Source organism: Papio anubis, chromosome 16 (assembly GCF_008728515.1).
Source record: "Papio anubis isolate 15944 chromosome 16, Panubis1.0, whole genome shotgun sequence".
NCBI classification, from domain to species: Eukaryota; Metazoa; Chordata; class Mammalia; order Primates; family Cercopithecidae; genus Papio; species Papio anubis.
Genome location: NC_044991.1, coordinates 78,774,296 through 78,798,114, shown reverse-complemented (window position 1 = coordinate 78,798,114; position 23,819 = coordinate 78,774,296). Strand labels below are relative to the sequence as shown.

Sequence of the window (23,819 nt, the reverse complement as noted above, 5' to 3'; positions counted from 1 at the left end):
GTGGAGTTGGAGATGTATGTGGTGTGTTGCACTTTGCCATTTATACCTGGTCTTGAAAAAATACTCCAGGGTTATCAGTTGATTGAGGAGAGCAAGGCAGAAGGTTTGCAGACTTGGTGATTTCACTGGGGTCTTAATAAAAAGGGAAGGGGGATCTGAAAAATGCCCTCCTGGCCTGAACCGAGCCCCGTGGAAGTCCCGTCCTTGGAGCTCCAAGGAGGGCCCGAGTCCATTGCCTCGGGGACGTGCAAGCAACAGAGCTTGACTGCTGTGCCACAGTGACAGAGATGGTGTCACTTGAGCCTTTGCAGCCCGCAAACCCACTCCCATTACTGACCTGGAACTTCAGGCTGATCCTTCTGACCTTTTCGGAGAATGTGCTCAGTCTCTGAATCACCCAGGTAGGTGGAGTTTGGTTACCGAGTGCCCTAGATACAGATACATGCAGCTGAGGCCACTCCTGGTTAGGAGGAGACGGAGGGCGCCGGAAGCCCAGCCGTGCTCTGGAGAGTCTCACAGAGTCCGCTGTCCGTCCTACTGTGTTGGCCGATGAGTTCAGCTGAGAGGAGGCACTGGAATGCTGCCTGCTTCTAACTGGAAAAGCGGCCTGTCTTTTGTCGGGTTCTGGAAGAGTACAGGAACATAACAGAATAGAGTCAGGGGTTCCTTGAGCGACCTTCCATGGCCTGGTCCCATCTTCCCCATGGGTCCTCATTTCCTCTTCTGTCGCCCTCAGCCCCAGCCCCAGCCCCACTGGCCTTCTGGCTGTTCTTCAGACATGACAGCCACTCCCACCTCAGTGCCTTTGCACTGGTGGTTCCTTCTCCCTGGAAAGCTCATCCTCCTGGGACTGGCTTGGCTGGCCCCCACCTCTTGTGGGTGTTCACTCAAATGTTCTGTTCCTCAGCCTCTAAAATTGTGCCATCACCCCCCTACACACAGACACACACACACACCTTATTTCCTCTACCCCATTATATTTTTCTCTGTAGCACTTATCTCTAACACACATAGAGTTTACCTAATTTATTTGTTTATTGACTCACTGACCAGGATGAAAGCTCTTGAGGGCAGACATTTTTGTCCATTTTTCCTCTTAGGTTTCTGGTGCTTACAGCCAGCTCTGGAGCATAATAGACAAGCAGTAAACAGTTGTTAGAGGCATGGATGGGACTTGGGCGCCGGAGGCTGGCATAGCACATAGCTCTGATGGCGTCGGCCAGGTCTTACCTATGGCGGTTTTCTCTCCCAGGTACTCCACAATTTACACCATGTTTCCTGTGTTTTCTCTGGTCCTGGACAAAGATGTCAAGTCGGAAGTTGCCATGCTGTATCCTGAGCTCTACAAGGATCTTCTAAAGGTTCTGTTAGCTTCTCAGTCCCCCCTTCCTCCTTCCTCCTTTCCTTTTCTCTTCCTTCCTTCCCTCCCTGCTTTTTTCCTTTTAATTTATTTCGCACAGACCCTCCATTTCTGATTTGAACACACTTGAACTGGTAGCTTTCTTACTTTTGGGGGGAAGGTGTGGGAGTTTACGTTTTTTCTTAAAGCGGTAATATATGCACTATTATAAAGAACGTGAAAGAGTACAGTAATAGATAAACTGAAAACAAGCCAACTCACGACTTCGAAAAAGCCCCTGACAGTTCTGCTTTGCAGCTGCGACTTACGTTTGCTCCCAGAGATGTTCTTGTGTACACTTCCAAAACGTGTGTGTGTGATGGTGTGTGTGTAGGCATGTGCATAATTTTATTTGTCTTCAAGGGTTTTTTACCCAAGGGAAGATTTATTCCCATTTAATGTTAATTTTTTTTTTTTTTTTTTTGAGACTAAGTCTCTGTCACACAGACTGGAGTGTAGTGGCTCAGTCTCAGCTCACTGCAACCTCCACTTCCTGGGTTCAAGCGATTCTCCTGCTTCAGCCTCCTGAGTTGCTGGGATTACGGGCGTGCACTACCATGCCTAATTTTTGTATTTTTAGTAAAGAGGGTGTTTCACCATGTTGGCCAGGCTGATCTCGAACTCCTAACCTCAAGTGATCCACTTGCCTCAGCCTTCCAAAGTGCTGGGATTACAGACGTGAGCCACCGCGCCTGGCCAATTCTTTTTTTAAAGAACTAATTCCTCCAATGTGTTCAAATGTGTGTGAGCCACTTTTTTGATGAAGACAGATGGGTTGCCTTGTCTAGTTAGCGGGAGAATAACGTGAATACTGATGCTGCGTGAGCCCCCTACGAAACCAGCTCTAACCTTTCTCTGTCTCTCATTTAGGGACGACCATTGTCCTACAAGACATTCTTAATATGGGTTTTGATTAGCATCTATCAAGGTAAGGATGAGTAGAGACACCTGTTTGTCTTGTGCTCTGGCACTGACTCAAGGGTGTCCCCTTCTTGCCTGTAGAAGAAGCAGGAAGGAGGGTGGCAGCGTGACCCAGGGGAGACACTGATCACCCTGTATAAGGACTTGAACATCAAACATGCGCAGTGGTGCTGTCTGAGAAATGAGGTAGTGAAGCCAGAGGAAGGCAGCGGACAGTAGTCAAAGCCTGTGGGGCTGCTCTACCCACGAGGCAAAAGGTGGTTGCTTTCTGGGATGTTCTGAAACCTTTTCTGAGAGTCAGATCAAGTCATAGTTTTGGAAAAACGTGTTTACTTCAGTGGCCTCCAAAGGGAGTCTCCCAGACTACAGAGGCTTTGTAAGATGACCTATTGGGATATAAGAAGAGAATAGCAAAACTTGTTTGTGTTTATTTTTTCTAACTCTTTTACATTTACATATATATAAAAAAATATATATATATATTTATTTATATATTTTTGAGACACAGGGCAAAGCCACCGTGCCCAGAATCCTCTTTCTTTGGTATTTCTATTTTTATGTATGTTTTGTAGTGCACATAATAGATTTTATATACTTACAAAATATATTTTATGTAATATATAGAAACAGAGTGAGACCCTGGGCGACGGAGGGTCTCACTCTGTTGCCCAGGCTGGAGTGCAGTGGAGCAGTCACGGCTCACTGTAGCCTCGACCTCCCCAGACTCAGGTGATCCCCCCACCTCAGCTTTCTGCGTCTGGGATCACAGGTGTGCACCACCACCAAATCAGTTGCCAAATCAGTTCATTTCTTCCCAATTGACTGTGAGCCAAGAGTCCCTACAGGTCCAGCAAGATGACCTCATGCTGTGCTGTGGACCCCATCGGGTGCTGACACGGGCTTTAATTCCTATCTAGAAACCTGTTTCTAGTTCAGCATCATAGACTACAGATGTGTACCACCGCACCTGGCTAATGTTTGTATTTTTTGTAGAGACTTGAGGTCTCACTGTGTTGCGCAGGCTGAACTCAAAACTCTTGGCCTCAACCAGTTCTCTTGCCTCAACCTCACAAAGTGTTGGGATTACAGGCATGAACCACTGTGCCCGGAATCCTCATTCTTTTTTAGTATTTCCATTTTTATGTATGTTTTGTAGTGCATATGTTTGTGAAATGGTCCTAATATTTCTATATATCTGGACAGGTACATATATATAACTTACAAATAAACATGTATATTTGGGGTTTATTATTTTTTTTTTTTGAGAGAGAGAGTTTTGCTCTTTTGTCCAGGCTGGAGTGTAGTGGCATGATTTCGGCTCATTGCAGCCTCCGCCTTACGGTTTCAAGCAATTCTCCTGCCTCAGCCTCCCGAATAGCTGGTATTACAGGTGCCCACCACCGCACCCACCTAATTTTTGTATTTTTAGTAGAGACGGGGTTTCACCATATTGGCCAGGCTGGTCTCGAACTCCTGACCTCGTGATCCACCCGTCTCGGCCTCCCAAAGTGTTGGGATTACAGGCATGAGCCATTGCACCTGGCCCTGGGTTTTTTTTAAAAATAAATTTACTGTTCATGTCACCTATTGGGGTTTATTCTTTTTTTTTTTGAAACAGAGTCTTGCTCTATCACCCAGGCTGGAGTGCAGTGGCACGATCTTGGCTCACTGCAACTTCCACCTCCCAGGTTCAAGCAGTTCTCGTGCCTCAGCCTCTTGAGTAGCTGGGACTACGGGCATGCACTTCCATACCCAGCTAATTTTTGTATTTTTAGTAGAGACAGGGTTTTGCCATGATGGCCAGTCTGGTCTTGAACTCCTGGCCTCAAGTGATCCACCCGCCTCAGCCTCCCAAAGTTCTGATTACAGGTGTGAGTCACCACATCATTTTATTTATTTGTTTGTTTGTTTATTTATTTATTTAATGTTTTGAGACAGGGTCTCACTCTGTCACCCAGGCTGGAGTGCAGTGGTACAATCTCGGCTCACTGTAACCTCCACCTCCCAGGCTCAAGTGATCTTCCCACCTCAGCCTCCTAAGTAGCTGGGACTACAGGTGCATGCCACCACACCTGGCTAATTTTTATATTCTCTGTAAAGATGGGGTTTCACCATGTTGCCCAAGCCGGTCTCGAACTCCTGAGCTCAAGCAATCTGCCCACCTTGGCCTCCCAGTGTGGGGATTCCAGGCGTGAGCTACTGCAGCTGGCCGTGGCTCACTCATTTTAAATATTATATTTAACTTTCTATTTCTTTCATCAACTCTGGACAGTTATTCTCTCCCTCCCTGCCTTACTTCCTTTTTTCTCCCTTGTTCTCACTTTGTAGTTATAGATTATTTATCCTACAAAGTCAAAGAGGAAAAATCAGAAAACTATAGGATCAGACCTGCATAATGCACCAGTCATTAACCTCATGTAACAAGTGATACTTTTCATGTCTAAATGAAAAACGCGGAAAGGAACCAGGTGTGAGTGAGCAGGGCGCAGATTTTGCAGGGAGGGGTGAGGGGAACACCCTTCTCTGGCATTTGCAGGGAGCACCATCATGTACGGCGCACTGCTGCTGTTTGAGTCGGAGTTCGTGCACATCGTGGCCATCTCCTTCACCTCGCTGATCCTCACCGAGCTGCTCATGGTGGCGCTGACCATCCAGACCTGGCACTGGCTCATGACAGTGGCTGAGCTGCTCAGCCTGGCCTGCTACATCGCCTCCCTGGTGTTCTTACACGAGTTCATCGGTAAGACCCCTGAATGCTTAAGCCCCGTCTGTCACCCCCAGTGAATCTGGCCCAGAGGTCTCACTGCCGTATGAGGGAAGGGGGCTCCCAGCGCTCGGCCTGGGCTCTTGCTCCAGCCGTCCTTCCACTCAGCCATCCGCGTTTTCTTACAGGTGTTCCCTGGGGACAGGTGTAGTTGTGCTTCAGGGTGTGAAATTGAGGACAGGGTGTGATTGCAGTAGACAGTGTTTTTCTTTTTCTTTTTCTTTTTTTTTGAGTCGGAGTCTTGCTCTGTTGCCTTTTTTGGGCCACAAAACCTTTTTGTTCTCCTGAAATCTTAATCTGAAGTCCAATCTACGAAACTGATAAAAGGGGACTTGTGATGGCAAAGTGGCAGTACTGGGAGGTGCCGAGCCCCACAACCTTGCCTGTACAGCCCTGCCTTGCTGCTGTGTCCTGACAGAGCTCCTTAGGGACTCCATGGATCTCAGAATAAAATCTACTGCTCCGCACAGCAAACCAAGTGCTGAAGGTACTCGCCAGTTCCGTAGACGTGGGAGTCCCTGCTGTGTGCCAGGATTATGGTGGCAGATGAGGTGGACGGGCTCTCCAGGGAGCTGCTGTTCTCATTGGGAACACATGATAAACACACATTAATGAATCTGTGAGCACAGGAGTATCAGATGTGATCAAAGTTACCAAGAGAAAAACGGGGTGAGGTGCTAGATGCCCAGGCAGACCCCAAATAAAAAATGTTTTGGAGGCCGGGCACGGTGGCTCACACCTGTAATCCCAGCACTTTGGGAGGCTGAGGCGGGCCAGATCACGAGGTCAGGAGTTCGAGACTGGTCTGGCCAACAATGGTGAAACCCCATCTCTACTAAAAATACAAAAATCAGCCAGGTGTGGTGGCACACACCTGTAGTCCCAGCTACTTGGTTGGCTGAGGCAGGAGAATTGCCTGAACCCAGGAGGCGAAGGTTGCAGTGAGCTGAGATCGCACCACTGCCCTCCAGCCTGGGTGACAGAGTAAGACTTCATTTCTAAATAAATAAAGTTATGGGAATGTAGAGATGGGGGAGTGTCGGCCCATCCTAAGGTGGGGTGGCGGCAGATTTCTCTGACCTCAGTAATGATTCCAGGTACTCTTGGGCTTGTCCAGTGTCAGCCACTGTCTCTGGATGGACAAGCCTGGTTTCATCACCCTTCCATGCTGACCTCATTTGCTTTGCCATATCAGTTAATTTCTTCCCAATTGATTGAGCCACAAGTCCCTGCAGGACCATCCAGATGACCCCATGCTGTGCTACGGACCCCATCGGGTGCTGACACAGGCTTTAATTCCTGTCTAGAAACCTGTTTCTAGTTCAGTGTCATAAACTTGGAACACGGGCACAGTTCAGATGACCCAGCATTTTCTGTATTGTGCTGTGGATAGATTCTGAACTCTAATCTTGGTTTCCCCTGCGCAGGGCAAACTCAAGCCGCTATGGCTTTGGAACCTCGGGGCCAGGGGTCATCCTGAAAGTCTAGCTGGTGCAGCAGACAGCCCTCTTTACACCTCTTTCCTCTTCAGTAGAAGCATTTAAGTTTCTGTCTGTGTCACTTAAACAAAAAACCCTCAGAGTGATACTGTTTCTCCTTTATCAACTGAGGGAGCAGGGCCCTGAGGCTGCTTCTCTGCTAAAGAAGCTCATGTGTGTTCAAGATTGCAGATAGACTCTCTCTGGGGGAAACTTTCAGTTACGACAACCCTCTCACGCCCCATCCTCCGTGGGAAGCCTGCAGGGGCCAGCAATGGCCCATCCCTTGCTCCTTTGCCCCAGGCCTTCTCAGTGGGGGTGATGTGGTCCCCACCACCTGGGGAACAAACATTGGTCTTTGGTGGGGTGTGAACAAACCCTAATCCTTTACATATAAAGGAGATGTATCTATAATATTATAAACAGATACACAGTATACCTGTGACATTAACATTTCATGGAGCTGGTTGATTAGGAAAGAAAAGAAGTCTAAAAAGCTTCCTTAAGGGGCAATAACGAGAAAAAGGCAGAGAAACTTGACCTTACCCTGGAAGCATCTTTGATCACGGCTCTTCTGACAGCTTCCAAAGCTCCTGAAGGTTTTAGTAAAGGTAAAAGAACCATCCCCTGACAAGCAAAGGTTTCACAGTTGCGGCACCAGTTTCTAGAAAGGATTTGTGAGCATTTACTGCACGCTCCAAGAGCTAAAGGAGCATCGCTGTAAAAAGTGGAGTTTTAAAATAAAAGTTTCACCCTTGTCACTAGTCTCTAGACAGCGTTTTGTGAGACCTACTGTGTGCTCAAAGGCTTGGGCCTGAGGTGGTCACAGAGATGTGGCCCCTGCTCAGGAATGTCAACTTGTTTTTGATAGGGACACACCACAGAGCCGGGTCAGAGGTGTAGGAAAACCACAGGGTGGGTTGGGCCTTGGGCCTGGCACTTAGTAGGTGCTGCCTCAGTACCAGCTGCATTTCAGCATCCTGTGCTCAAAAAGTGGGGAAGGGGCTTACTCTGGCTTCTGCTATATTGAAAGCCACAAGCTGTCACTCCTCTCTTAAGAAAACTTCATAACCAGGTTTATAATCCTGCAGCAGGAAAGGCAGTACCCCTGCGTGCCCACCCCACACGTTCCATCAGAGTCCCTGAGGCTCAGCCTAAGCCTGTGTCTGACAAGCGGGTCTGAGCCCACTTTGCACCATGACCCAGATTTATCCCGTGGCTTTCTGCGACCATCACTAGAAGCAGAAGGTGCATTTGAATGTCACTTTCCGCTCGCCAGTGGCCGGGGCTTAGGAAGAAAGACTCTCCAACTGTTAGACAATACCAAATCAAAAGCATCTCTGAGTTTTCTTCCCCTGTAATTTTCTTTCCTTCTTTTTTTTCTTTTTTTTTTTTTTTGAGACAGTGTCTTACTCTGTTGCCCAGGGTGGAGTGCAGTGGTGCAATCTTGGCTTGCTGTCATCTCGAGCTCCCCGGGCTCAAATGATCCTCCTACCTCAGCCTCCCGAGTAGCTGGGACCATAGGCGTGCACCACCATGCCTGGCTAATTTTTGTATTTTTTGTAGAGACAGGGTTTTGCTATGTTGCCCAGGCTGATCTCAAACTCCTGGGTTCAAGTCTTCTGCCCACCTTGGCCTCCCAAAGTGCTGGGATTAAGGCATGAGCCACTGCATCTAGTGGCCCCCATAGTTTTCTTCTCCTGGGTGTTGAAAGTAGCATTTCACTATCAGGAAGCTACAGAAGAGAGAGCGAGGAATATCAAGCTGGCGGCGCTGTGTGCTCTCAGCCACGGTACCTTCCCTTACAGTCCATGGAAGGAGAGGGCCAATGTCAGGAGGCTGTGTGTTTGTAATAGGAGATGACTTTCCCTTTGATAGCTGTGACACCTGTTTCTGGACCGCACGTGCCTTCCGGAACATTCCTGCCTGCTCACTGCTGTCTTCCCGTTTGCTTGCAGATGTGTACTTCATCGCCACCTTGTCGTTCTTGTGGAAAGTCTCCGTCATCACTCTGGTCAGCTGCCTCCCTCTCTATGTCCTCAAGTACCTGCGAAGACGGTTCTCTCCCCCCAGCTACTCAAAGCTCACATCGTAGGCCGTGTGCTCGCTGGAGGGGGCCCTGGTCTCGGCGCTTCCCTGATGGACAGAGCTCAAGTTCCATTTCTATTAACCGCCACCTGTGGATTTTGCAGTAATTGCTAACACGTGCAGTTTTAATGGGAAGAGGCTCTGCGCCTAAACGGAGCCCTAACACTGCATCAACGGGAGGGAAGGTCCTGAAAGAGACCCATCTGGGCCTGTCTGAACCCCTCGTTCTTCATGTCTGAGTGAATGTGAATATGTTAAAGCTGGTGGCTCAGCTGGGAGGTTTATGTGGGTCACTGTGCGAGCTTCCTTATGACTTGAATTTTGTCGTCACGTGATAAAAGTTTCTGTGTAGCTGAAGGTTGTAGAAGGCTTGTGTTTTTTGTTTTTTGTTTTTTTTCTAACAGTCCTAATGTGTATGTATTCTTTATGTCTTTCTTGCTCTTACAAAGAGGTGTCAGAAAAATAGAAAGCTCTTGGTGTGAGTTTGGGAGGAAAAGACAGTGACATTTGGTAAAAACTTATCCACACGATCACCTCCATTCGGAAATGCTCAGTATCATCTCCAGCCAGCCCTGCTTACCCAAGTTACACTGGATTCCTGGGATCGTAACCAGTAAATGAGAGGAGAGGGAGAGAGAGTGTCCTAAATCCAGTCTGTTATCCTTGATCTGATTCAGCAACCATAGTGTGTGAGTTGACTTCACCTGCCACCTCGTAAAAGACTTTCAGAGGTGTGATCCCGCTTTATTGGGACCTGGTAACAATTACAAAGCCAGTGGCTGTCTGAGAACGGCCTCAGACGTTTTCAGCAGAGTTGTTTTAGCCGGAAACGTGCCACTGCATGGCCCCTAAATGTGTCGACAGTATGATAAGAGACTCAACTAATTCTTTAGACAACATGGCAGATGTGACTCAGATCCTCCAAGACCAAAGCGGAAAGGTCAGGGGCCTGGGACTCTTCTCTTCCATAGAAGCCTGTTTCCTGTTAGGAGGCACAATGGAGGATGACCCCACAAAGGCGGAGGCATCTTGCCGGCCTGCCATTCATTGGTGGCAGCTTTCAGAACAAGGAACCCCTGGTGGGAGGACGCCCAGGCTGCAGCTTTGGGATCTGGGATCTGTTCCACTGCCGGCAGATTTCAAGGGGAACTTGCTGAAAGGCAGCCAGTGGTAAAGATTTCTCCCCTACCAGGATGGACTACATGCGTGCATGTTTCTTATAAAGCTGTGGTTTGTTTCAGAGGAGGAGGGGGGTTTGCAGTCGCTGGCCGTGGTAGAGCAAGGCATTCTTGGGTTTTCAAGTCACTTCTTGCAGAAGCCACATATGCATGCCATAAGGGTTAAGTTGGTGGATCTTCAAGAGCCAAGTGTGGTTGAAATCTTGGATTTGCGTTTACTTCTTGATGAGTACATATCCTTCAAACCCTCCGCCTGGCGCTACTTCTGTGTGCTTCAGAGATGTGCGTTACAGCCTGGTGTCTGACGCCTACTAACTCCTGCTCTTGGAGACCTGGAGACATGAGGATCAGATAGTCCCTTGCCTTTGGAGCACTCTTGATAAGCTTTTGTATTTTGTGTTGTCCTTTTAAAACGTTCTAGAATGACTTTATGTTTTACGTTGCAGGTACTGATAAATTGGCTGTTGACACCACATCTATTTTGTCTTAGGATTCTGCAGTTTTGCAGTATTTTCCCCTATCTGATTCAGCCATTTCTGCCAGAGGGAAAAGGTCGGCAGAAAAGATGTATTGAATGAATAGTTAAGGATAGGATCTTTGTCCAAAAATTTCAGAAAGATTGAGCAAATCTGACGTCTTCATTGAGAGAGTTTCTGTTTTCAAAGGTGGAGGAGAAAGTTGTGTTGGAAGTTTTGAAGCCTCTGTTTTCTTGGAAATCAGTCTGTAACGCTGGGAAGTCTTAAGATAGTCCCGTTTAGAGTCTGCAGACCCTGAACCTGGCTCTGTAACGCTGGGAAGTCTTAAGATAGTTCTGTCAACACTTTGGAAACTCTGTACCTGGCTTTGCTCGGAGATTCGGGATGCTGGATCCTGCAGGCAGGGCATGTGGGAGCCTCATCAGGAGGTTTTAGAGGTTTCCAGCAGAAGCAGAATAAAGATGGTCTCCCTGGCCTTTTCCTTCTATTCTCAATTTTGATTGAGGTGCACAAGTTGACTGTTAAAGCCAACACTTAAGATACTGGTTGACATCTTCAAGGGAGAATGCTTCCAGGAGGGGCTGAAGAAGCCATAGCTGGAAGTGAAAGGTACTCGTCAGTGTTCTCCACAAACCTTTTTACTCTGTTGTCTCTGCCGCACTGGGGCGGAGGCAGTCAAGGGTGAAAAGGACCAGAACTCAAGTGCAAACTACCACGTGGTTGGCCCATCCCATCCGCGGGCAGCTGGCTGACACCATTCACTGGACGGTCCCTGAGCATCTAGGAATGCCCACACCATGCTTCTCAAACGCTGGAGACACAAAGGCAGGAGGATTCAGTCCGGTGAGAGTACACGATCTTTACCTGCACGAATCAGACTGTAAGCCCAGCAGAGAACCCCAGGGGTGCTTGGGCACTTCTCGGAGGTTATCTTAGTTGTGGTGGGGAAGACAAAGAAGTAAGCAAACAAGAAACTAGAGTTACTGTACAAGAAACTCTCCTGAGTTTGTAAACCTTAAGCATAAGGATTCAGTTGACCTTTTTCTTGGTTCATCAATCTGGAAAGAACTTACATAAAGCGCCATCGACACTCTCACCTGGGAGCTCCATGGGCCTTAAGTCTTTGACAGCCAATTTAATTTGAGGTCAGAGGGCCTCGAGGTACACAGTCAGCACTGTTTGAACACCTTTCCTGAAAGCAAAACTCACAGCTCCCTGCGCCCTCTGACAACACTAGCTATTTCTGCCAGAGTAAGAACTTCTGTTATTTTTTTTTTTTATTGTTCATATGTCTTTTGGTGATGGTTGTGTGACGGGGCAGCAGGATCTATTTGGTTTCTTTTTTTTCCACCTCCTTCCTTTTTGTCTCTCTTTTTTTTTTCCTCTTAAGAAAATCACCAGACTAGTTTTTCCATCTTGAGTAATTTCTTATATGGGACAGTTTTGATCCTCATTTTGAAAGCATGCATGTGCACATGTGTGTTGCCTGTGGTGCCAGGTGAGACAGGTGGCACTAACTCCAGCTGCTTGGAAGGCATCCCAGGGAGCATCTTAAAGTTGGAGCAGACCTCCCGTTTCCAGCCCCTGGGGCCAATAGGCCACGTGCTGGAACTAGCTTTGTAAAATTTCCATCCCAGTTCCGCTCCCCTGGAGTGAAACTTTTTTTTTTTTCGTGACAGTAAACCTTAAAAACCATTGTCTCTTTATGAACATTTCCTCAGTTTCTTCTCTGCTGAAAATGTATGCCATGCTACTTTTTAATGTATTTTGAATTTTGTGCTCATTGGAAATCGATATGCTAATGCCTCCCCCAGCCCCCGCCAGAATTTTCTTTTTATACTTTGTCTTGTTTTTACTGGAGTGGGCTGGGCATGCTTGCGTGCCTTTAGGGCAGCATTTTAAATCTTTGCCAAAATTGCAAATGGGACGTGTACATTCTTCTGCTCCATCCTACTTAAACACCTATCACCTATTTTTATCTTTAACCTTTTCTGTATGTTTGAAGTGTGTGGGGTGTGTGTGCGTGTGTGTGTGTGAAAGAGACAGCGAGAGAATATCATGTAAAGTTTTTTGAAGAATTGTTTGGTTTTCATTGCATTAAAATTCTATCACTCCCAGCTTTGTTTTCGTTTAAAAAAATATACAAAGAGCTTTGTAAATACAACAGATTTTATTTCTCCCCCCTTTTTTAATGTACAGCTTTTTTGCTGTTTATATATACTTAAAATATTCCCATGAGTTATGTCCAGTTCTTCTTGGAAAAAAATAGATTATGTTTTTGAATGGAACTGCAAAGCATCCTGCAGCGTGAGCACCCCTCCACCTGGAGCTCTGACGCATCTTCTCAGGCCAAAGCGGCATTACCCGTGAATCCGTCTTCTCCACCACAGCATGGTTTGAGGCACAGTCTGTTAACATAGCTGGGCCCTGTCAGTGACTGTTGTGTTTGTGGGGTCAGGTCGGGGGCATGGTATTTGCAAAAAAACAAATTATGGCTAATTTATTATTTTGTTGCAGTGGGGTTAACTGTAAACTCATGTAAGAGTCCGTGATTTCCTCATTAGTTGATCTCTGTCTCTGTAATCCTCGTTGCAAATTTTCACCAGGACAGCATTTTTTGATTAGAGGGGAGCTCTGGCACAGTATGCTTTCATTTAGCAGGAACTTCCAGATGATTTGAATTCTCGATGCTGTGATGACACACATACGATCTTCCGTGTTTCTGAGCGACTCTGCTTTCATTGTTTGCCAGCGCGGCTCGTTGCTGTTGCCCAATAAAGCTTGTGTACGTTCTGCCTTGGGGGATTACTCTAATTTGTACAGAAACATGAATTCTGGCGTCAAAATGAGGACTTTTTATTATAATGCTCCTATTTTCTCTTTATTTCATGGTACATGAAATGTAAAGAAAACTCTTTCCAGTTCAAAAAATTATTTTGATTTTGGCAAAAAAAAACACACACACAAATCAATGCATGTTATTTATTAATCTGTACTATTGTCCATCCCAGACATGTCAGAATTTCAAAAGGTGATAGATATAAATGGAAAATAAGATGAAAACCATAAGCTTCATATTGTATTTCTATACACGGACCTTAATGACTCTGGAATCTTTTTTTTTTTTTTTTTTTTTAATCAAGGGATGGAACATTTAGTAACAGTCAGTTAAGTTTTAGGCAAAAAAAAAAATTTAAGGCTGGGCGCAGTGGCTCACACCTGTAATCCCAGCTTTGGGAGACCAAGGCAGGAGGATTGCTTGAGCCTGGAGTTTGATACCAGCCTGGATAACGTGGTGAAACTCATGTACAAAAAAATACAAGAAAACGAGTTGGGTGTACTGACTTCATTCAGCCTCTGGTCCCAGCGACTTGGGAAGCTGAGGTGGAACAATCACCTGAGCCGCGGAGGTTGAGGCTGCAGTGAGTCGTGACTGTGCCACTGCACTCCTGCCTGGGAGACAGAGCAAGACTCTGGCTCAAAAAAAAAAAAAAAAAAAAAAAAAAAAAAAAAAAAAAAAAGGCTGTTGTGTAGAAAGTAGTTGAAATCCAGTGATTTCAATTGGGTGATTTTTGTCACCTGTGCCCCGCAGAGTGCTACAGGCAAGGGATGCTGCTGCACACCCTATGATTCACCGGTGGTCCCCACAACAGAGCCCAAAGTGTCAAAAGTGCAAATATTGAGAAACCCTGTTTTTTGTTTTTTTGGTTTTTTTTTTTGAGATGGAGTCTTACTCTGTTACCCAGGCTGGAGTGCAGTGGTGCGATCTCGGCTCACTGCAACCTCCGCCTCCCAGGTTCAGGCAATTCTCCTGCGTCAGCCTTTTGAGTAGCTGGGACTACAGGCTCCTGCCACCACGCCCGGTTGATTTTTGTATCTTTAGCAGAGACGGGGTTTCACCATGTTGGCCAGGCTAGTCCGGAACTCCCGGTCTCAGGTGATCCACCCGCCGTGGCCTCCCAAAGTGCTGGGATTACAGGCATGAGCCCCCGTGCCCAGCCAGAGAAACCCTAATTTAATCGGCACATGTCAGCTGTACCATTTGTATTTGTAAAAGGGCCCAGAGGTATAAGCTGGTATGTCTCAGGAAGCAAGTTATGCCTCCGACTACTATACCAAATACTAGACCGAATGGTATAATTAGTAGCTCTCTGCAGTGTGAGCTGCTGGTTCCCTCTTTTTGGTTCTCAATGGAAAGGGCCATCCTCAGTAAATGGACTAGAAAGATAATTGTAACTTAGTTGTGTTTTCTCATGACAGCGGCAAAAGGAAGGTATGTGCTGTGAAAGGTAGGGACCGACCATGCTTTTCCTTAAACGTGTGCTAGCCCTGCACGACCTTAGGCCTCTGCATTTGCCTGCGGTGAAATTCCGTCCATGTGCGGACGGACACTTCTCCGCCGAGCCGCTAGGGGGAACTTGAGGACTGAAAGACATTGCTGTTTCCTGTTTTCCACAACCAGCCGGACCCCACGTGCCCAACTGCCCAGAGTTTCAAGACGGTGCTTTCATAGCTTCAGAATTTATTTCATGGCCAGAGGCCCCGTGAAAAACAGACATTTCTTTTCATCTTGTTGACCAGAATATTTTGCTGGACTTAGTTAAAAAAAAAAAAAAAAAAAGGAGGGGGGAGGATGTGAGAGATGAATATTTATTTGCTCTTGGATATTTGCATTTTTGAATAACTGGCAAGTAGGAATCTTTGCCAATTCACTGTTCAGGCTACTAAGGTTTTGAGACGAAATGTACCAACACCCCAAGTACTTTTAGTGTTTTTGTTATGAAACTTTTCAGGGTGACATGAAGAAGCCCTGCGGTATTTGTGAGGAGGTCTATAAATGATGGATTTGCTCACCTCAAAATAGAACTGTAGTCGCTCCAAATTTTCCAGAAGTGGGAGCACAGTGACAGAATTCATTCAGGACTTGCTAATTTCCTACTTTAAATGGGTTACATAACAGAACGGGTCCCGCCTTCGCGCCTCTCAAAACTACCCATGAAGTGATGGTGAAATGTATCATTAAAAGCTAGAAATAGCTCTGCTAAACTCTGGGAAAAAGATGAGTTTTTTTTCTGATATCCCTCCCCCCACCCCCCTTTTTTCACCCAAACATTGCATAATGTTAAAAAAGTCAAATCTTTCCGTGGGATTTAATTTCATTTTCCATGTGGCTGTGGTCGGAGGGGTAACTCAAGCACTTTGGGGGCTGGTGGATTTTTGGAGGATCACGCATTCCCAGATCAGTTTGCATCCAAAGCCTTAGCCGAGAAATACACCCAATCCTGGGGTTTCTCCCCATCCTTCCTGCCCCCCTTTTGTGGATGAGTTATCTACAACATAGCATCTTTTCAGAAAGCCTGCGTTCTTGCAGGAGTGCCCAAACAAAGCCACCCTCCACTTTCCATGTTTAGGTTTTGATTTTGAAACGGATTCCCCCTAAAATTTGGGGTAACTGAGTCACACGTGAAGTCATCAGCCCCACAACCTATGCTTGATACCAAGCCAGGGCTCATTTCTTAGAATTCAGCCAGCAGGTTCTGTTTGCTCACATTAAGAACTTGGTGTTCTAAGCCTGAGCTGTTTGTTTTCAAGAGATTTAAAAGAAATACATTTTTTTTTTTCTTTGATCAGGTCAGGTCCAGATAAGCCCAAGACGTTTTTTTAATTTTGTTTGAGAAAGATTGCAGAGTCCAGAAGAAATGGGAAAAAGTGTCAGGGAGTGGGTAGGAGATGTGTGGAATATGCTGACATTTTTATTCCTTCATTGATCAAATATTTACTGAGCACTTCCTATGTGTTAGGCATATAGGGGCTGGAGGTGTGGCAGAGAACAAGACAAGCATAGTGTCTGCCCTCATAGTGATTACACTCTGTGTGTGTGTGCGTGAAAGATAATAAACAGATAAAGACTAACATCAGGTGGAGAGAAAGTTTCCTAAGATAAAGCAGCCTGAGGGTTAGGTAGAGGATGACAACCAGGTAAGAAAGTGGGGAAAGTGCTGGGAGTTCAGAGACGGGCTGACTGGATCAGAGGGCTGCAGGATGAGAAGGAGGGCACTGTGTACCTCTGGACCCTGTAAGAGCAGAAGCTGGTAGTGAAGCCCCCCATCCATCCACATGGGCACCAGCCACACTCTCCCCCTCAATTCTCTCATGCCTTGTGGTTTATTTATGTATTTTTTATATCAAGGACATTCTGCTTTCTATTCTATTAATGGATTTGTTTTAATGTAAAAAAAGTTTTTAATGATTGGCCAATTCTATTACTTATATTCTTCCAGATCCCCAAGTAAATGGATTCTTCTCTTTTTTTTTTTTTTTTCTGAGATGGAGTCTTGCTCTGTTGCCCAGGCTGGAGTGCAGTGGCACGATCTCGGCTCACTGTAACCTCTGCCTCCCAGGTTCAAGCAATTCTGCCTCAACCTCCCGAGTAGCTGGGATTACAGGCACCTGCCACCACGCTTGGCTAATTTTGGTATTTTTAGTAGAGGCGGGGTTTCACCATGTTGGCCAGGCTGGTCTCAAACTCCTGACCTCAAGTGATCTGCCCGCCTTGGCTTCCGAAAATGCTGGAATTACAGGCATGAGCCACCGTGCCCAGCCAGTAAATGGATTCTTGAGGAGTCCTTTTGCTTTCTCCTTGGGCTGTATGTACCCTGCCCCACGAGGGGTATGTTCTATAGTCAGGGATGCCCAGGCCAGCCCAGCATACCGGAGGGAGGTTCATTTCCAACTCTGAACAATGGCTGGGGCCACCGGACCCTGGGCAAGTTTGCGAAGTCAGAGCGTCATTCAGAGAGATCTGGGGAAGTGACATTCTGGTCACAGTGGGTGCAAAGGCCCTGGGGTAGGAAAGGCTGGGCATGTTGCAGGGGCACAGGGCTGGAGTACTGAGACTGAGGGGTCGGGGCATGGAGGAGATGAGGTCAGGGAGATAGGGAGGGCCTGTAGACCTTGGCATTCAGACTAAGGAGTCCGATGCAGAACGAGCAAGCGTTATTGAAGTTAGCCCTCTACACTGAACCACGTCCGAGGGCTCCTTTCACTCCCTCTCTTCTACCCCGCCTCACCGACCCTTTCCCACGTGTTCTTATTTCTGCGTCAATGTCCGAGGAGGCTCAGGTGAAACCCTTTCCATTGGAACCAACCCACTCCCATGCCCAGTGGTTCTGCAACATAACCACACTAGTAAATAAAGGAGAGAAGAGGCCAGTCCTTGGATGAAGTTTCCTCTTGCTTTTCCAGCGAATAATACGAAGGGTCTCTGTTAAGCCCTGTAGCCTGGGGTGCTTTTGGCAGAGGTGCCTGTTCCTTCGAGAGTCCTGGAAAGCAGGCTGCATAAACCAACTGCCTAGAACTGGGAGGTGAGTGCGAAAAGAACAGGTAGAGAAAACTTAACTGGCTCATGTTCTTCGAAGCTGCCACATTTCCCAAATATGCCCACTTGGGTCAAATTTCGAAGACGAAGCCTTTTGCAGTCATGAACTGCGGGAGCCCAGGCTGTGTTCAAATTCCTCCTGAAGAAAGAAAGAATAACGAGAACAGGCTGTGGAAAAGAATGTAGTTAGTGTCTTAAAGATGGCCAAATATTCATTCTCATTTGTCCTTTTATATGAAACAGATTTTTAAAAAGGCAATTGGAGTAGCTAACAACATCCAGAACCCCGCTGATTCGAGAGGGGCTGGGGGTGGGGGTTTAAATTGGCCCGAACAGCTAATCAGGCCCAAAGAAAGAGGTGAGTTGATTACCTTGGAAATTGCACAGGAATTCTTCAAAGATGTGGCCAATAATTAAGAGTTTAAGATGCTACTCTTTATGCACATAACTTAGCATAATTTTATTAGGCAGCTCATCACCACCAGAATTAGTGAAAATCAGGCCAGAAAAAAATCTGAGAGCCAGGCTTATGCAGACGTGGAAGCTTTTGCTCTAAAATGGCCTGCTCACTCTTGGGGAAGACCCCAAGAGAAAGCACCACCTTTCTTCTGGGCCCTGAGTGGGCTGGGAGTGGAAATGAATCAGAGCCATTTCAGGGGGCTGTGCTGAAGTTGGGGACAATGTGGCCTGGACCTAGCTGGGACGGACACAGACTTGGTTTGAACACCAGTTCCCCCACTTACTAGTGGGTGAGATGGGGCCAATTCCTTAAATTCCGAGCTTCCATTCCTTGCCTGTTTTTGGGAGCAGGAACCCCGTTTGTGAGGATCAGCCATGAGGCTGATGGCACTGGAGGCAGTGCAGATACAGAAACAGTAGCCGTCATTGTCACTCGAGGCTGCTGCTGATGGAGGGAGGCCTGGTCTCCACCAAGCTCAAAAGCCCTTCATCAGAATGGGTTTATGCTACTATTACCCACAAACACGGCAGTCACCAGGTTGGCTAGAGTTCTTAGAAGATTTCCACGTTTGGTGGCTGAGGCAATATCCAACCTTGAATCTTTTTTTTTTTTTTTTAGACAGTCTCACACTGTAGTCCAGGTGCCCAGGCTGGAGTGCAGTAGCGAGATCTTGGCCCACTCCAACCTCTGCCTCCTGGGTTTAAGCAATTCTTGTGCTTCAGCCTCCCGAGTAGGTGGAACTACAGGTATGCACCACCATATCTGGCTAATTTTTGTATTTTTAGTAGAGATGAGGTTTCACCATGTTGGCCAGGCTGGTCTCAAACTCCTGACCTCAGGTGATGCACCTGCCTCGGCCTCCCAAAGTGCTGGGATGACAGGTGTGAGCCACCACGCCCGGCCTTGACCTTGAATCTTACTGTGCACCTTTCATGGATTTGCAAATGTGCCCCGAGTCCTGTGGCCCCAGCTGTGGTTCTTAGTTGGAGGTGAATCTGCCTCCAGTATGCTGGGCTGGCCTGGGCATCCCTGACTGGAGAATGTACCCCTCATGGGGTACAAATTCACTAATGGAATAGAAAGCAGAATTTACTTGTGTTAAAAAAATAGATAGCTAATGTATGTAGGGCTTAATACCTAGGTGATGTGTTGATAGGTGCAGCAAACCACCATGACACATGTTTACTTATGAAACAAACTTGCACATCCTGCACATGTATCGCAGAACTTAAAATTCAATTTAAAAAAACCACAAGGCAGGAGAGAATTGAGGGGGAGGGGGTGCTTCACTACTGGCTCTGCTCTTATAGGATCCAGAGAAGCAGCTTGAGAGGAACTGGCTTATCCTTAGCAAGTCAGGTGTCTGGTCCACGGTTAGGGCTCAGTAAACTTTTGTGACGTTTGAGTTGGTTTTTAAAATAATTCTGGTAAAATATACATAGCATGCGATTTATTATTTTAAGCCTTTGTGTGTGTGTGTGATGGGATCTCACTCTGTTGCCCAGGCTGGAGTAAAGTGGCACAATCATAGCTCACTGTAACCTTGAACTCCTGGACTTAAGCAATCTTCCTGCCTTAGGACCCCGAGTAACTGGGACTACAGGCCCAAGCCACTGTGCCTGGCTAATTAAAAAAAACTTTTTTTTTTGGAGAGATGGGGTCTTGCTATGTTGCCTAGGCTGGTGTTGAACTCCTGACCTCAAGTGATCCTCTCGCCCTGGCCTCCTAAAGTGCTAGGATTACAGGCCATTTCAACTATTTTTTGTTTCTTTGTTTTGGTTTTTGAGACGGAGTCTTGCTGTGTCACTCAGGCTGGAGTGTAGTGGTGCGATCCTGGCTCACTGCAACCTCCACCTCCTGGGTTCAAGTGATTCTCCTGCCTCAGTCTCCCAAGTAGCTGGGACTACAGGCATGCGCCACCATACCTGGCTAATTTTTGTACTTTTAGTAGAGTTGGGGTTTTACCATGTCGGCCAGGCTGGTCTCGAACTCCTGACCTCAGGTGATCTGCTCGCTTCGGTCTCCCAAAGTGCTGGGATTACAGACGTGAGTCACTGTGCCCAGCATTTCAACTATTTTTTATGTGTACAGTTCATTGGCACTAAGTTCTTGAGTTTTAAGAGTGGATTCTGGGCCGAGCGCGGTGTCTCACATCTGTAATCCCAGCACTTTGGGAGGCCGAGCCGGGAGCGCAAGGCAGGCGGATCACGAGCTCACGAGACCATCCTGGCCAACATGGTGAAACCCTGTCTCTACTAAAATACAAAAAATTAGCCAAGTGTGGTGGCGCATGCCTGTAGTCCCAGCTACTCAGGAGGTGGAGGCAGGGGAATCGCTTGAACCCAGGAGGCGGAGGTTGCAGTGAGTCAAGATCAGGCCACTGCAATCCAGCCTGGGCAACAGAGCGAGACTCCGTCTCAAAAAAAAAAAAAGTACATTCTGGAAGATTCAGGAACCTGACTAAACAAAATGACTATTTCCTTTTCATGACTTTTTACAGCTGCAAAGTACTTTCCCACCTCGACCTCACAATTCCGTGGGGCAGGTGTCATTATCTCCATCTTGTAGATGAGAAAAACAACACCGAGAGAGGGTGAGGTTGAACCGGGCCCACATAGCACCTAAAATGATCGAATTTTGTGGTTGAATTTTGACAGAGGATGTACCTATGAGAAAAAACATCTGTTATAGCAGAAAACTCTCAAATGACATAGTTTAAATAAGATATAAAATATTTTCTGTCTCACATCAAAGAAGGCTGGGGTTAGGAGGTCCAGGAGAGGTATGCTGGCCTGGATTGTCATTGGAAACCAAGGCTTCTTCAGCTCTGCACTGTCCCGTCCTAAGGCTGCTGCCCTTATCCTCCTTATCCAGGGTGGCTCCTGGAGGTCCCGCCTTCATGCCTGAAGTCCGGGCAGCAGGAAGGAGCAAAGAGAGGGGGCCCTGTCCTTTGAGGGAAACTTCCCAGAGTTCCCACACATTACTTGTGCTGACATTTTGGGCAAATGATCTCATGACCACACCTGGCTTGCAAAGAGGCTGGGAAATGTAGCTGTTTAATGAGAATGCTGATGAAAAGCGAGGTTTTGTTTCTGAGGCATGAGGGGAAAGGAGGTGGGCAAACAGCAGTTTCTACACTAGACAGGGGAAAGACGTGGGATTATAAAGAATCTTCACCTTAAATTACTTCATTTACTTACCATACACTTTTAAAAAATTTTTGTATACGGAGTCTCACTCTGTCACCCTGGCTGGAGTGCAGTGGTGCTATCTCGGCTCACTGCAACCTCTCCTTCCCAGGTTCAGGTGATTCTTGTGCCTCAGCCTCCCATGTAGCTGTGATTACAGGTGCTTGCCACCACACACTGCTAATTTCTTTTTGCATTTTTTAGTAGAGATAGGGTTTCGCCATGTTGGCCAGGCTGTTCTGGAACTCCTGGCCTCAAGTGATCCACCCACCTTGGCCTCCCAAAGTGCTGGAATTAGGGCACGAGCCACTGCACCCGGCCCCCATACACTTAAGGTTAAATGGGTGCTGGAGGTGTGTGAACAGGTACGAGGCGTGAACTCACCCTCTTGTGAGAGTGGTAGTTGTGATCTTACTAGGCACTCTCTGGCCAGACACATTATTTCTTTTTATTTCATTCTTCCTTTCTCTTTTTGCATTCCTTATTTCATCCATCTTAATTTTCCCTGAATCTCTTAGTTTTTCTTCTCCTGTTGTCTTTTTAAGTTTAAAAAAATATAAGTATAGAATACATACAGCAAAGTGTATCTAGTAGGCTAATATTAAATGCATAGTGATACAATTTTGCATAGGTTTGCACCCATGAGACCCCTACTGGGATCATGGAGAAAGTGTCTGATTCACTTTATGAGAAACTGCCAACAGATTCAAAGTGAGATACTACTTTATCCTTAATAGGATGGTTATAATTAAAAGGATATAGTAGTGTTGGAGGGGATGTGGAAAAATCAGAACCTTCATGCACTGCTGGTGGGAATGTAAAATGGTTTGCTTGCTTTGGAAAACAGTGGCAGTTTCTTTTGGGGGTGCACAATTCTGTAAATTTACTAAAAACCATTGAATTATACAGTTTAGATGAGTGAATTTTGTGGTATGTAACTTATATCTCAGTAAAGGTGTTAAAACCCTGCCAAACCATTTTCCAGAGTAGCTGTACCATTTTTGCATTCGTATGAGAGTTCCAGTTCTACATCCTTGTCTGCGCTTAGCATTGTCAGTATTTGATCTAGCCATTCTAATAGATGTGCAGTGGTATCTCACCATGGTTTTAAATATCATTTCCCTAACAGTTGATAATATTGAACATCTTTTCATGTACTTCTTTGTCATCCACATCCACTTTTCTTCTTTGGTGAAATGTTCACGTCTTTTGCTCATTTGTAAGAATTAGATTGTTTTCTTACTTTTGAGTTTTGAGAATTTTTAAAAATATATTCTGACTATATATGTTGTTGGATAAGTGATTTGCAAATTCTCCTGCCTTACTTATAGCTTGCCTTTTCATTGTCATTATTGTTAATATTTTAAATTTTAGCCTTTCTGGTGGGTGTCTTGTGGTATGTCATTGTGGTTTTAATTTGCATCAAATCATTTCATAGTCTGGTTTGTGGAGTCTTGGTTCAACAGCAACTATGGCTATAGGCAAAATGCTTTACCTATAGAATCATTTCAAAGAGGGATATTTTCATTATCTTTTCTTCCTTTTTTTTTTTTTTTTTCTGAAACAGAGTCTTGCTCTGTCGCCCAGGCTGGAGTGCAGTAGTACGATCTCGGCTCACTGCTACCTTCGCCTCCTGGGTTCAAGTGATTCTCCTGCCTCAACCTCCCAAGTAGCTGGGACTACAGGCATGTGCCACCACGCACAGATAATTTTTGTATTTTTGGTAGAGATGGGGTTTCGCTATGTTGGCCAGGATGGTCTCGATCTCCTGACCTGGTGATCCGTCCGCCTCAGCCTCCCAAAGTGCTGGGATTATAGGCATGAGTCACCTCGCCCCGGCCTTCATTGTCTTTTCTATAGATGAGGATTTAAGAGCTGTGGTGACTTGTTCAAAGTCACACAATTTGTAAGAGGTGGAGCCAGGATTGGTGCTCAGGTCTGCAGACTTAGAGGCAGCTGCCTCTTTTAAGCTATAATCCAATTCAACTTCAAGCCTCCTGGTGAAAGCAACAGCCTCTGTTCTCTTCAGCAAGCTGCATTCTTTTACGGCATGTCACAGGAGGTTGAGAAATGCCAATGCAGATGACAAATGAATGCTCCATTTATCTGAATCCCATCATTCCCAAGGGCCATCCTCACCTCCATCCCTGACATAGCACTTCCCAGGGAATTGCCACATTCCCTAGCTGCTGTCATTGTGGCTGTTCCCACCTTCTAATTAAGAGCAGAGCCAACCTCAGAATGGGGCAGAGGCCTCGAACCATGAGTCACTGTGGAGATGTTGTCATCCTGGGGGACAGGAGGAGCCCCACGCTGTCTGGAAGCACCAGTAGACAGCCATTGCATGCGTATTTATTGAGCACCTACTGGCCGCTAGGCAGCTTCCAGGCACTGGGGGTGTGATGATCTGGATGTTCATGGCTCCTGCTTTCTTACGGAGTGGAGTGTCTGTATTAGGCAGTGGAGAAATAAACAGGCCTCCTGCAGGT

At 46.4% G+C, this 23,819-nt stretch overlaps 1 protein-coding gene across 1 annotated transcript in view; it reads left to right on the top strand.

Moving 5' to 3' along the window:
• ATP9A (ATPase phospholipid transporting 9A (putative)) overlaps positions 1-13,102 on the top strand; it is a 138,812-nt gene extending 125,710 nt beyond the window's left edge. The window contains exons 25-28 of the mRNA XM_003904604.5: positions 1,253-1,361; positions 2,270-2,327; positions 4,857-5,060; positions 8,521-13,102. Coding sequence (XP_003904653.2) covers positions 1,253-1,361; positions 2,270-2,327; positions 4,857-5,060; positions 8,521-8,657 — 508 coding nt within the window. The 3' untranslated portion in view covers positions 8,658-13,102. The remainder of the gene's footprint in view (positions 1-1,252; positions 1,362-2,269; positions 2,328-4,856; positions 5,061-8,520) is intronic.
• Positions 13,103-23,819: the final 10,717 nt, after the last annotated feature.